This window comes from Triturus cristatus, chromosome 9 (assembly GCF_964204655.1).
Source record: "Triturus cristatus chromosome 9, aTriCri1.1, whole genome shotgun sequence".
NCBI classification, from domain to species: Eukaryota; Metazoa; Chordata; class Amphibia; order Caudata; family Salamandridae; genus Triturus; species Triturus cristatus.
This window is the reverse complement of record NC_140592.1, coordinates 1,005,349,992-1,005,365,519: the sequence shown is the minus strand read 5'-3', so window position 1 is coordinate 1,005,365,519 and position 15,528 is coordinate 1,005,349,992. Positions and strand designations below refer to the sequence as shown.

The 15,528-nt window shown below is 43.3% G+C and overlaps 1 protein-coding gene across 3 annotated transcripts in view; it reads right to left on the bottom strand.

Annotated features, from left to right (window-relative positions):
- Positions 1–6,416: 6,416 nt before the first annotated feature.
- The window catches only part of LOC146799199 (uncharacterized), a 120,185-nt gene continuing 111,073 nt past the window's right edge, over positions 6,417–15,528 (bottom strand). For all 3 annotated transcript variants that reach the window (XM_085626638.1, XM_085626640.1, XM_085626639.1), the window contains 2 exons: positions 11,980–12,039; positions 6,417–10,371 (listed from right to left, as the gene is read on the bottom strand). In XM_085626638.1, coding sequence (XP_085482764.1) covers positions 7,853–9,079 — 1,227 coding nt within the window. In that variant the 5' untranslated portion in view covers positions 9,080–10,371; positions 11,980–12,039 and the 3' untranslated portion in view covers positions 6,417–7,852. The remainder of the gene's footprint in view (positions 10,372–11,979; positions 12,040–15,528) is intronic.

Genomic DNA, 15,528 nt, shown 5'->3' with positions numbered 1-15,528 from the left:
ATTCTTAATACAATATTTTGTCCCATTATATGTTTGGGTTCTGATATTCTGTGCAAACGCGCCTCTAAATGCAGAATTGGCCTATATAGTGCCCTGAAGTAGTGGAAAAGTGAAGTGTAGCACTTTACAAAAACCTCTAAATCAATAAATGTACAAGGTCAACTAACTGAAAGGCCGAGCTTTCTTTATTGGGAACCAGTGCCCTGCAGACCTCCTGACTGCTGAGCTATTTTAGGGGAGATAAAAACCACAGCGTGTTTCTCTTTCACAATTGATCAGTTCAGAGCCATTCAAATATAAGGTGGCATTCATTTAGACGCAGGCGGTCTTGAGCAATCATTGGTTCATAAAAACTGCAGATATGTAATTATGAAGATACGTTTTTGACAACGTCTTTTTCAGGATAGGCTGAAACAAATCGAAGCACTCAGTAGGTATTCAATATAAGCACAATGTGTATATTTTCAAGGGAAGGTAAGTACGTAACCATAGCATTCTTAATGAACGGGGGCGAGAAGGTAATGAAACGTGTGCATGCATCTCTTTACATTGATCATGTCAGCTCTGATAAAATAGCATTTTTCCTAATAGAGCATACTGTGGCAAAGCAAACAGAATACCTGAAGCTGAACGTTTTTTAAAAGCAGAACATTTCTCGGAAAAGGTTTTCTGTCATTGGCAGCTGATCATTCAAGGATGTAACAAAATAATTAATATTGCGAAATTAGTCTTCTTTTGTTTTGTTTCCCGACCTTGTGAGCAATTTAAAGAATTAGTTTACAAATCTTTTGAAATGCTTAGAGTAGAGATGCATGCAAAATAATATTTACACTGGCGCAGCGGAGAACAAGGAATAATTTTGCCCTTTTACTGGTGATGAGTTTGTGAAATTGTGATTTATTTTTTGTACCGAAACTCTTCTGCTTTTGTAAGAAAACTATCCCACAAAATCAGTTCATCCATTTATTTTTTCAGTGAAGTAATTGAGAATTCTCGAAAGATGTTTCACATATTTTGCTGTACTATAATTACGTAAAATAACAGTGTGTTTGTTTTTAAATCACACTTTTACGATTGTGCATCCTACAGGTCTTTAAAAAAAACTTTGCAAATGTAATTCTATTACCAAAGCTATTACCAGAATTTTATGGAATTTGTTGAAAAGTGAACTCTGTTCATTCAGTTACAAATCCCTAAAAAATTGGATGGACAAGAAACATTAGGGGCTTGGTGAATTTTTCCCAAATGACATACATTGAATTGAATAGAAAATTGCATTTATATAGCGCTTACTACCCCTAATGTAGTGCTGAAGCAAGCGTAGTTAGATTCATAATTTGATTTAGATTTTATTTCTTAAATATATATCCAGCCTAGCTCTGCAAACATAGTTGCATTTACATGCTGCATGAACTATCATCTATGTCATACCTAGAATTACAAAACATTGTGTTTTTTTAATCTTGTGACAGGCGTCAAGGGGTCATTAACTCAAGGGGGGATATTCTGAACAAATGGCCAAAACTATCGCTTACCTGAGTTAGCGTGCGTTTTCTTATTACCGTGTACCGCGGGGAACTATCGCCGTGTTAGCGGCGTATTCACAACATGACGCTAACAGGCGATAGTTTCTCCTACTGGGTCAAATGTCAGTCGATAAGATGAGCGTCACGGCAATAAAAATCCTGACGCTAACGTGAAAAAGTGGCGATGGGCCAATTAGCGACCAGGAACGGCACGCAAATTAGCATCAGCACAATGTTTAACACGTTAGGCGGGAAAAAACACTATAAAACGCCCGCCAAGCAACCCAAACACAAAAAAAAAAGAGAAACAATTGAGAAGAAGCATGGAGGAAGCTGGACCCAGTACAGAAGCCAACAACAACCCCCCAAACACCCAGGAGGACCACCCAGAGACCCAGGGGAAGGGTAAGAAAAAGAGGAAGACCGGGTTCAGTCCGCAGAAAAACCAGGTCCTGATTGCAGAGGTGACAGAAAACCAACAACAACTTTTCGTCAACTCCTCAGTGTCCTTGGGCGCAAAAAATGCAATATGGCAGTCCATCGCTGCCAAGGTGAATGCTGTTGGAGAGGTGAGGAGGACAGTGGACGACTGCAAGAAGCGTTGGCATGATGCTAAGCGCAAGACCAAGCAGAAACTTGCAGCCAATCTCAAAGCAGCAATGCAGACTGGAGGTGGGAGTCCAGTGCCACAGAGGAGCTGGATCCATTGGAAGAACAAGTGTCCCAAGTCATCAGAGAGGAGACGGTGGTTAGAGTTCCGGGACAGGATACTGCTCAACATGACCAGACACAACACCAACAGAGTGAGTAGCAACCAGGGACTAGGGGGACGGGGGGAGATGGGCCTAATGGCACACATGCACAATTAAATATATTGCAGTACACACCCGCAATGACTGTGGATCATGTCCCGGATACCCTTGGCCCTGGGGGCATAGACACATTTCACCCTACTCACCCAATACATTGCAAGACACATATTGGTGGGCTCACAGACCTGGAAATGTGCACATAAAAGTCTAGCAAATATAGTCCAAGTATCATATAAGACCACAAAATAAGCACCACATGAAAGAGCAAAGGGCCCCATTGATTGGAGATGCGGCCCCCTGCCTCAATACCATGCAAATGCATGTTCCTGTATGTTTGAGTTGTGTGCAAGATTGTGCATGTGCATCAAGGGTGAAACTACTATACATACACAATCTTGCACACAACCCAGACACATGGGCACAATGGTGCATGTGTGCTGACATTGCTTGCGGCATGCCCACTCATGCACATGATCAGTCACATACACACTGCATCCTCATTTTTGCATCAGAGAGGTGCGGCCTGGTGCAGACCAGTCGTATATGCGTGGTGTTGAGGCAAGGGGGCCATGTATACATCCTGCCGCATCTCCAGTTAATGTTCTCGCTTGCTCGTTCAGGAGATGCAGTCCTGTGTACACCAAGTGAGAAAGCATCTAGTGATTCTGCATACCATAAACACATGCATTGTCACAACAAAGTGATCATGTAGCCTACTGGTTAAAAGGTGCATATCCCACAATGCACACAATCAGCAGACCTGAGTCAAAATGTGATGTAATACAATGAGCAGGAGGGATATGCCTACAACACTACAGTGCATGGACTATGCATGTCAGGAATGTGTCACCCAAATATGTACAACATTACATGTCCTGATGCCATACTTACAGAACTACAATCTCCCTGTACACGTGTATGACAGCGTAAGTATGACAACAATCAAGGATAGCAAAAGTAGCACCAAATAATTGCAAGTAGCTAAATGACACCATCACCCCTTAGGTCAAACAGCACTCTTCCACTATCAAGTGGACACATCTGCCATACAGAAAGCTGCATTCCACATCAGTCCTGGTGTTATTTGCCCATTACACCATTATGTGCATGTAAACCTATCAGTTTGACAAGTCAACAGTGTCAGTGAAAAAATATGCAGTCATGGTCCTAATCCTCCACACGCAAAGCCCGGCATCCAATAATCTGAACCATGACAGCATGTATCAACCATGTGCCCATCTGCGTGGCAATAACACAAACACACATCACCCTGCCATTGGCATCTGTTGGGAGGGGGGTGGAGACAGGGCCTGAGCACCACTAATACGTCTTAGTAAATCCACATCCACCAAATCCAGGCCCACTCATACACCACACGTGGGGTCAACGTTGAGTGTAATGGGTGTTGACACTGTCTGTACAGCCAGCATAAACAATGGAAACTCAACCTGCACCATACTCACAACGGGTAAGCTAACAGGAGGGCAGTAAGCAATGCACGCAGGAAAATACATGACTGACGACATGCACGCAAGATAAAACCACAACAGCCCAAGCTAGCTGGATGCACATGTGTAACGCATTGTGCAGCACACATAGAAACAGCAAGTAGGCCTTTGCTGCAAATGTGCATAAAGGAGGCCCTCCTCACACATGACTATTCTCACACCAAACCCATGGACATGTGCAGTACCCAGCAAAGCTGGCTGTCTGTGAGCCACACTGACACAGCAAGGCACAGGGCATGATGAATAGCATGTCTGCCCCCCAAACTTATTAATATGGTGCAGGCCACGTCACTGAACTGCCGTAGGGTGGAGTTCATCCTTAAATGAGCAGGTCACACTCTGACACTTCCTCATGTAAATACACTAATGATGTAAACAAGGCATCAGCTGACAAACAATGCACAAGTGTCCCAACTCTGACCAAGACCTATGTTTGCCCCACCTTGCAACATTTCACAATTGTAAAGGCACATGGGTAAAAGGCCCACTGCCTGAAAGGGATAAGGGGCAGAAATACCAAAGCTACTGGGGTGACTCTACCACAGTGTGCACACACTCATAAATCTGAGATATTCTACATTGACTACAATGTGGGACAAATTGCATCACTTTCACAACTTAACAGAGGACACAACTGGTGCTGGTTGTGTATAGAAATTAGCCATCCGCATGTGTCATAGCTGTAAACTGTGAGATGACAATGTACAACTACAACATCACATCCGTGATGTTGCACTAATATTCACTATCCGGCAACATATATGCATCTCCTTCCAAACTGTCACAATGGACATTGTCATGCAGTCTGCTTGTAAACTCATCCAATGCATGTTCATAGATGAAACACACAGTTAAACTGCATCTCCCCTTTAAATTGCAGAGGGAGAAACATCACCTCCTGAACAGCATCCTGTCCCACTCTTCACTGATGAAGAAGAGGAATTCGCCACCATCAACACTGACACCATTCAACAGCTGCTAGATTCACTCAGCACCCCATCTCCAGGAGCAGGGCAATCCAGCAGTGTTGTGGAAACTCCACCCCTTGCACAAACCAAACAGCAGCAAGCACCTACCACCACAGCTCTCTCACAGGACATTGAGGACCCACTACTGGCATTTCAATGCCGTGCGGTAGAGGTCCAGCAGGAGATGGATGCTCAGGTGCGGGTGGGGTTTGACAGCCTGGCGGCCAAACTTGATGCCATACGTGGGTGTCTGAGTCCCATTCGGGACCACCTACAGAACATCATAGACACCTACAGTCCGCTCCATGGCCTCTGACATTCCATGGCTGACATTGCTAGAGTTATGACTCAGGGAGAAGAACAACTGCCCAGTCAGAGTAGCTCCAGCGATGGCAGCCAGGAGTGGGGCCGCAATATCGGGACAATAATGCTTACAAAATTAGGAACCCTCTCATGCAGTGACTACTGTGAGCGCATAAGGCAATGTGTCTAGGAATGTGTGGTGCACTGCACGCAGCATATAGTCAGAAGCAGTGCCACCATTTCAAGGGTGGCATCACTATGAGCCAATGCCAAAAGTTACAGCTGGGAGAAGTGGCCATGACACTGGCACTACAGGGAGCAATGCAACATTCCCCCTCGTGTGCAGCAGAACAGTGTGCCTGCCCAAAATCTTCATCTTGGACAAAATCAAAATTTTCCAACTTTAGTGATTCACAAAAGGCATTTAGGAGAAGTGAAGTCAGTATACCTAACTGGACTACTCCTAAACGCCGCTTGTGAATACCGTAAATCGTAAAGTCATGACTTACTCTCAGATGACTTTTGTGAATCAGGCCCACTGTTCTGCCATATGCCGTTCACAATGGCCCCACAAAAATACTACCTCCTGCATGGCCTGGAGGTTGAATATACAGTAAGATATAATTCGAATGAAGATGCCACACTTGCACTACGCAGCAAGTGTGACAAGGTCCAAATCAAGCTTTTTTTCGGTTTAAATCACAAACCATAAAAGCATCCTAAAAATCATAAGCATCTACACATCACAGGGTTATAAAATTCATTGAAATAGTGAATCAAGTTGAAAGTCTAACAACAAACCCCAACAGACTTTATACATAAAATATTACGTGCAAAATATCCAATTTGATACAGTACTAAAGCAAAAGGGATCTCTTCTCTTCGCAATATATACAACAAAGTACATTTAAAATTAGCATAGAGTTTGACAGCTCAATGACAGTCCTGAAGAATCAGTAGGCGCAAAATTCTCGGTGCAGAACCATCCATTTTTTTTTTTTTAAACAGTTGTTTTAACTCCTGTCATACCTCTGTCTTCCTCTGGTTATATCCGACTAAAATGCATTCTATTTAAAATTTCCATCAATATTAAAAGGTATAATACAGAAGAGTGCAGAGTGTTAGAATCTACATTGTACCGAACATAAGATATACCCGGTGACCCGGTTTCTTCATAGACAATGGCTTCAAGATGTGAGTTATTGTGTCTTATTTTAATTCCCTTCTGAATAAAAACCGCCACTGCATTGCAGACGTTAAGATTAACTAGGCTACAGATATATTCAAAAGCAGGTTTATATAAAAATAACCTGTCCCTTAAAAACAAAGGTCGTAAAAGACACTTCCTATGCTCTCCATAAAAATCACAGAACAAAATAAAGTGCAACGTTGTCTGGTTTGATTTGCCATCACAAGGACACTTTGACAAATTTTGATTCCACTTGACCATTTTTGGAAAGGCTATTAAAAAATGAGCTAAACCCATCCGTAGTCTTGTAAGATAAAATCTGTGTGATGTATTTGTGGCCTGTAATAGATAATTTTGTATCCCAAACCCAAAGGTCCTCTCACAGTATTCCTTTGTCAAGGGTTTCAGATTAGCATCAACTTCCCTCAACCAGGTACGTAAATCCATCAAGATAATCTTCAGTTCTTTATTATCATACTCAAGTATTTGGGAGGGGTTTTCAAGACCAACATCCGAGACACATTCCTTTAAAAGATTTCTAATGTATATCAGCCACAGGATTTTATTCCCATGGTCAAGGGCAATACAGTCTCTATTAACATCATGTGTGAACTTTGTACCCTCTTTACTCCATATCCCATACCAAGTGATACTCATAAAATCACTTATATACAGTGCCCCAAGTTCTTCACGTACACTGTATGTGGGAGTGGAGTTTGATACAGCTAGCAGTCTTCGTAAAAAGATATTTTCTTGAGTTTGGAGAATTGCATAATTAGCCACCCTCCAAAGTGCTGCACCATAACAAGTTCCACTAAGGCACTTGCTCTTATATAATGTCATGATTTCCTTGATTGGCTTATTACTCATCTTTTTCGAAAATCTGAAAATTGCCTCAGTCGTCCTGACGAATTTTAATTTACAATGTTCAATATGAGCTCTTCAGTGTCCCTTTGCAGTGAAAGCTAATCCCAAGTATACAAATGAATTTGTTGCTTAGATAGGGACACTCTTTACATGGTGAATCTTCGTTTTTGGATTCCCTTGCCCACACACCATCGTAAATGTTTTTTTCAAGTTGAGTGCTAAATCCTTATCGTGCATAAATTCTGCAAATTTTTCTATCAAAGACTGAAGCCCATTCGCAGTTCTTGATAAAAGAACTGCGTCGTCCGCATAGAGTAAAATTGGGACAGGGCGTTTACCTACTCTTGGGACATCAGCATTTAAATTTTGTAGCTCTTCATCCACTCCATTTATATATAGGGAAAAAAGGAGAGGGGCAAGGACACAACCCTGTCTGATTCCCCGGGTTATCCTAAAGCTTATTGTACACTCTCCTTCTATCCCATAACGGACTCTAGTACTCAAGCGACTATATATTTGTGAGAGATAATTAACAATATCATTTGATGCACCCATACTTATCAACGTTTGCCACCACTTTAAATGGTTTACTAAATCAAAGGCACTAGTAAGGTCAACAAAACAAAGATGTAAGTGACCCTTTTTCGCAATTGTATATTTAGCGATCAATAGGTGCAAATTAATACATTGTTCTATTGTCCCTATCTCCCTTCTGAAGCTGTATTGTTGTTTCATTAAGGATTTTATTTTCCCCTGCCCACAATTTCAGCCTCTTCAACAATATCCTGCCCATTAATTTAGAAGTTGTATCAAGGAGGGAGATTGGGCAGTAACGTTTAGGGTCTTTCCTATTGCCCTTTTTAAATATCGGGACAATAATGCTTTCGGTCCATGTTCTTGGAACCAAGCCATCGGCAATTGTGTTATACACTTTTTGTAACAGCAAGGCCCAGAAACCCATCTTAAATTTAAAAATGTCTATGGGGACCCCGTCAACATCGGGTGCCTTTCCATTTGCACTTTTTTCTAAGGCCGACATAACTTCATCCAGAGTACTGGGGTCCAAATTAGGAGTATCAAAATTTATAATATTGTTATTATCAACTAATTCAGGAATATTTATAAGATCATTATTTGCTGATAAAACAGGGGTTACGTTTTCTGAATTAAAAACCTGTATAAAATTACTAATCCACTCTTGGGGTTGTACTAGGCTTTCAAGTTTTACAGCACAGCTGTCTTTAAAATAAGAGTGATTTATCGTTTTCCAAAATAAGGAAGAGCCCCTAGTGTTTGCTGCCTGTGTAAGTTTATCCCATGCTTCATTTTGAATCTCCCGCTTTCTTTTTGCCACGGTCTGTTTATATATCATCCTCCGAATTTTAATCTGTTCGCTATCTTTTGGTCTAATTTTCAAGGCATTCTTTAATAGTTGGTTTGCCTCAGAACATTCAGAGTCAAACCAACTGACTGTCTTTTTCCTTTTATTCCTGCTCTTAATATTCAGACTCTTAAAAATTGCTGCGGTAATATTGCAGAAAGCTCCAATGATCTCTTTATTTGTTGAATCCCCCCTTTTACATAGTTCAATATTATTTTTACAATCACTCAATAAGCTCTCTACCAATTCATTCTGATTTATCCCAGACCACCATTTAATCAAGATACCATTTTCTCCCTGAGTTTTTATAGTCGGTGCTAAACATGGTCCTACCTGAGGGATATCAATTAATCTGACAGTTAAGAATAATGGGTTATGGTCACGTAGGCAGCTTTTTTCCACCTCCATTTTATAGAGCCATTTTATGGAGCCATTTGCCAAGGTCTGTGCATTGTAGATGGACTCTGCGCCAGGAGCATGTGATATGCCGGGGCTTGACGGAATCTGGGTACCCTGTACATACATCCATCTCCATGATGGTTAACAGTAGCAACTTCAAAATCCTCTCAAGGCCATGTCCCTACGTTGTGTTGTAAATGGGCAACAATGTGCTGGGAAACTCCGTGAGTCACACTGCAGATGTTGAACTTCAAAAACTACTGTCCCTAGAGTATGTCATAAATTCTACCTGACACCCTGTTATCCATGCAATTTGACTATGCATACATATAAGGTATCCTGACACAATCCATCCTGCTAAGTAACACGTCATGACCAAACTTACACATTCAACGGATTGTCCAATGATGGTATGAGTTGCATACAAGGTAAAAAGCAACACTCCACCACATCACCCCTGACCAAAGTGCAAGCAGAAATGTAAACTAGTAACCATTTATTATAAAAGTACAAAAATTAACTACCCTAAACTAACACTGATCATTATGACTACTAATCTAAGATAAACTAACTAGAAAAAAGTGATTAAATACCTAAACTATCTACCCTAACTAATCCTAAACCAACAACAACATATCTAAGACATCAACCCCACTCCCACCCTTAAGGCACATCATGAGACAGGACTAAGACAAGCTATACAAATACCAATTCCACATTTAACCTACACAAAGATATATGTTTTTTGTATGATTTTGTAAAAAAGAATTTAGACAAAGACATCAACCCCCTACGCAAAGGAAACGGAAACTTATTCCCCAAATACTATATAATAATGAATATCTAAAACTACCCTAACATCTAACACTAACTATACCTACACTACAACTACACTACCTAACACTTAAAATACTTACCTAACACTAACTAAAAACAAAGAAAAAACTTTGGGGGAAGGGAGAAGAGGGGGATGGGGCTCAACATGGCCAGTCTTTATGGGAGTCCAAGGTGTTTTTTCATGTCCTCCATGTGCATGGACTGCTCAGCCATTTCCCTCCTTATCTCTGCCAGCATAACATTGTTGTCCAGCAATGTCCTCCTGTCCCGCACAGTGAATGGCACCACCTGATCTGCTGGTGCAGGTGACATTGTCCCTTGTGTGTGGGGTGTTGTAGGGGGATGGGACACTGCCTGTCCACGCCGGGACCCACCACTGACGCCAGAGGGGCCTGGGATGGCCTGTGTGCCACTCTGTCTGCCACGTGTAGCAACCTCGAGCACCAACTTCCAACTCGCACTTGCCCGGTCTTCCAGGTACCTCAGTGCCATTTTGCAGTACCCTTTCTCTACCTTCTCAATGTGGCGTTAACGGTCCTTCCTCACCTGGAAGGCGTGGGACTCCTCTGGCGTCATGTTGTCTGTAAAATATGCAGTGGGAAATTGTGAGTCCTTTATAGTATGTCAATGTTCTTCATTCAAATCTGGAATACAAGATCACTTAAATATGGGAGCCTACACAATAGCGTAACTGTGTGTAGTCAGAGAGTGACCTGGACAATGAAATCCAGAATCCTGGATCAGTGACTACATGCTGGAGAGACTGACATGACAGTGCATGGCATGGGACATGTACAGTCATAACCAAATGAGACTGTCAGTGTCAAATGATGGTGCTATGACATACCCTGACTGAGGGTGACATGTACAAGGAATCAGAGGAGGTAGGCATTAGCCCTCCGTGTGTAGCGCCACCCTCATCCTCTCCTGTAACAGTACTGCATCATATGTACAATGCTCATGTGCAGCCCTGCATGTCCCCCAGGGACTGTTTGCAGTTCAAGTCAGATCAAACACAGGCACTCTTGCACAAGATTGCAAGGGTGTCTGTGTGCAGGTGTGCTTGTTAATGTGTAGGAAGGTTACCCTCCCTGCACAGGAGCAATCCCGGGACAGCCCTCCTCACACTTTCATCTGTGCTGCATCATGCAGCACACAAGGAAACACATCAGGTGGTTGAACACTGACTTGTACACGAGGCGCTGGCCCTCTCTCCACCACTACTTCACAATAAGTGACATGTTGCTGCTGAGAGGGGTAAACATCGTTTCCTCTAATTTGTCATTCATGCATGTCTTGGATTCGCTAATATCACTCCGTAGTACATTCAACTACGCAGGCCTTTACAACGCAAACTGTTAAAATGCATTCCCCATTGTAACCGTACCCTGGAATCATATTGGTTATTGTGTTCTTATTGGTAATGCTTTCTCACAGATAGCGTTGTAGAGCCCTGCATTGTAAAATATATGGCACAGCAATATATGCAGAGCTAAAGCATGTGAGGTAAATGCATGCAGAGTAATGTCACCAATTCGGACAGAGGGGCTCGTACACCTGAGCCAGAGTCGACCAGGGAATGACCCCAAGGAGACAGCTTGACAGCACCACTGCAGTGGCCAAACATGCCAATGAGATTTATAGGGCCATCTTTGCTAGGTGTTTTGAGGAACGTGCCATTGATATGCTTGGCTCAAAGCTACGCACATCTACTTCTGTGAAGCTGGTATGCAGCATGCCGACAAATTAACAATGCCGACCTGTGTCTGAGCACATACGGCCGGAAAACCACTGCCTCCTTGTGCATGATCGGGCCCACTTGCACAGTCATCTCAGTCAAGGATGTACATGCATTCCATGTCTGCTGATACTCATCACCAACACCACTTGCACGTCTCCTCTCCTATCGGTGCGCTTTGTAATCCACATGCATGTGCTGTGGTGACAGAACACATAGACCTAATTTTTCATGTGTATGACTGACTGGGGATGTGCAAAGTTACAGCTAGTATACAAATGCATAGCTACACCTTCACTTACAGATTTGTACACACTTCTGACTTCCACAATACATCACACTGTAGGCAAGGTACATGTGATACACACCCATACTGCATGCTACAACGTTGATCATTTGACTCAGGCATTCATGACACCGCACTATGCCAATATATGATGTCTGAACTCACCAGTGGCGTGTGGGTCCTGGAAGCTGTTGATGTCCCCCTGTGTAATGAGAGGACATCCTGCTGTGAGACATAAAAGAGAAATATGTGTTGGTATCAGACGTAAAATCACACATGTCATATTCATCATACAAATCATCACCAGAACGGAAAATGCTCCGTAACAGTACTGTTGTGTCTCATGTTGGCTACATGATTGGGTCGTCTTTGCCAGCTATTCACACAAGACCTGTGAATGCTGAGTCAGGCCAAACAACACAATAATGCTAGCAAACTTGCACATACTAGTTTTGTGACACATTCGCAAGGTCCCATTTCTACATGCTACCTGATGTTATACATGCTCTGTGTACGATTGCTACGCTGCCGATCGCACAAGGCTGTTTCACAGATGTTGGTGGTGTATGACACTCTGGAGATGTCCTATTTCCTTTGAGTAATTGTTCATATCTCACACATTGTCACACAGAGCCCATGTACAAGGGCAGCATAGCTAACTTACAACAATTTATTAGGACAGCATTTTGACACTCCCTTATGGGCAGCACACAGGTCCCAGTAACAATGCCTTGGATTGTTCATGTACAGTCACCCTTCCTGTACACAAACAATCTTTATCCTGCACGCAGTATTGTGCAAGGGTGCCAGCCTTGGCACTACAGTGCTAAGTGTTGCACCAGCACAGTGGGTAACACAAACAAGCACCCAATGCTTGTCAATATGATGCAGCGTTGTGTTTCTGATGTGCCAACGTTAGGTGTGAACGCATTACGTCTCACGTCTCAGTCTCCCACATTTTTGCACTTCGACACTAGTGTGTCCCAAACGGCATTTTGGGGTTTTTGTTACAGTGTTTATAATTCGATTTTGAGTTTGAATTTACCACACTCTATGCCAGAGATGACTCCCAGGTGATGCAACAGGTCACCCTCACGGCCCAGTAAATCCTGCTAGCTTTGCTTCTATTGGCGCACAGTCCGGTGCACTCCAAAGACACGCTGCACATGCGCCCGCACGTGCTCCCACCTCACCTTCCACACACTGACCGCATATCCGGAGAGGATACGGTCTCCACTCTCCACCATCAAGGGCAGGTAAAACTTCATGAGCCATATCAAGCCCCACAATGCCCCCTCGGACATACTGCCCTCCCTGCCCACACTCACCATCTTCCTGCACACACCTAAACCCACTGCCAAAAATAAAGAAACCCAATATAACAGCCCCAACAACTACTAAGAAAGTTAACTACCCCAAGACAAACACCTGACAAGATTGAGGACAGGAGACAATAAAACAGGTAACAACAAGTACACCACACTTCACAGAGACACTATCGACAGGACATAGGACACAACAACACTCTCAAAATCTCTAATCTGCACCACACAAAAACCAAACACCGCCAGCAATCTCCACAATCACCAGTAATTTGCTCAAAAGAGAAAGTGAAAGTGCACAGTAATTGTCCAAAACTGTGCTGCGAGCATGCTCCTGAGAATCACTCACCGCCAATCGGCGAAGTCTGCCCTGGCCACCCTCCAGTGGCTCCCTATTCAGGAGAGAATCAAGTTTAAGTCTTTGTGCGTTGCACACAAGGCCCTAGCAGGCAAGGGACTGCCTATTATGTGCTTCATCTTGCTCCCCTACCTTTCAAATAGGGCCTTGCGGTCGGATAATCAACAGCTCGCGGTAGTCCCAAAAATACGGATATCAAAATGTTTTTTCATATAATGCCGCCAAGCTGTGGAACTCCCTTCCCCTCCAGGTTCGTCTAGAGGTGAACCATCTGACCTTCCGGAAACTAATTAAAACCTTACTGTTCCCCTAAGGCTAATCGGTGTTCTTGAATGTCCTGCTTCTAGCGTTGGGAAGCCCGCAGGTAGCCATGCGCTTAAGAAATATCGATTCAAATATCGATTCATTCATTCATTCACAACACTCCTCCAATAAACAGGAAGCATGCAGACATCACTTCCTGTGTGTTTGCTGACGCTTTTTGACAAAGCGGTGAAAACCTGCAACCAAATAGGCTTAAGGGTAATATTTTGTATTGTTGAATGTGTTTAGCGATGGTTTTTCCATCGCGAGTATGAAAAAAACATCGCATTGAGGTTAATGTGGGCAGATTTTGCACGCTAAGTGCAGATTCTTACATAGATGAACAGTCTTAGATGAAATTTCATTTCAGCCCCCCAAAAACCCCATGAGGAGCTTGTTTTAACCCCAAATGACACCATAAAATCCTAATTTTACCAAAAATGACACCCTAAAAGCCATATTTCACCGCAAATGACACCCAAAAATTCATAATTTACCCCAAATAACACATTAAAATCCATAATTTACCCAAAATGTCACCCTCAAATTCATAGTTAACCACAAATGACACCCTAAATGACATATTTTGGCCCATATGACACTCTAAAAAGTAGATTTTACTACCCCCAAAAAGCAACTCTCTGTAAAGAGGAGACATACCCACCATCAAATTACAATTGTGATATTATTACCACTTTATATTAAACTTACATTTGTCAGAGTGATGTACTCCTGCAGAGGATAAACATGCACACAGGGTATGTGTGTGGTGTTTTTTATTTGCACATACAGTGCTTGGGGTCATTTTAGTATTAAATCGATTTTATTGCAAGAGCACAGAGCAAGGCAAACAGGACACTGGCGCCTACAACCCCACGGGCCGGCTAACATCCGATCAAGTCGTGATAACGAGACAATGGTGAAGAGCATACCAACTATCATTAACACAGCATGTCGCCTGCAACCCAAAGAGGGCCGGCCACGTGGATAAAATGGGGGGGGGGGGAGAGGGAGGCGATAACCGCCACACCAATGAATGTATAACCAAGTGTCCAGTATGCCACAAGACATACGAGCTGCGGAGACCGACAGCCCGAGTCCGAGCCTAGTGTCGTAGCAGTGTTGATTTTGATGAAAGAGAACAGACAAAAACAATGCCCCTCCCACCCCTTCCCTACCCCCCCAGTGAGCAAAAAACAAATGCCAAAGAAAAAGAGTGCAATCCATAGTCTCTGTTAGGTGCGGGACCTTCAACAGGCTACCGAGATCCATCTTGCTATGCGGAGGGAGTGCTCTCTGGGATTAGTCCCAGAAGTCGGAGGTAGCTGGGACAAGTTAGTTCCCGAAATTCAGTAGATAGGATGGCTATGAATGGAGCCCAGGTCTTGGCGTAGTCTGCGGAAGACCCTTGGGAGGGCATTGAGAGCCTCTCCATACCTAGGAGATACCAGAGTTGGTGCAGCCATTGGGTGTGATCTGGGACCCTCTCCGATTTCCACCCAGCCACAATCACTTGGTGTGCAGCATTCAACGCAAGTGCCATCTGCCTCCCTCTAATAGAGTGCAGGGGGAAGGTCAGCGCATTGGGAAGGCCTAAAAGAGTGTAAGCTGGGAGTCTGGGGACGGTGGTGTGGAATACTCTATCAATGTCATCTAGTATTTGTTCCCAGTAACGCGTAAGCTTTGGGAAGTGCCACAGCAAGTGGATGAGGGTGCCAGGGTTGCCGCACC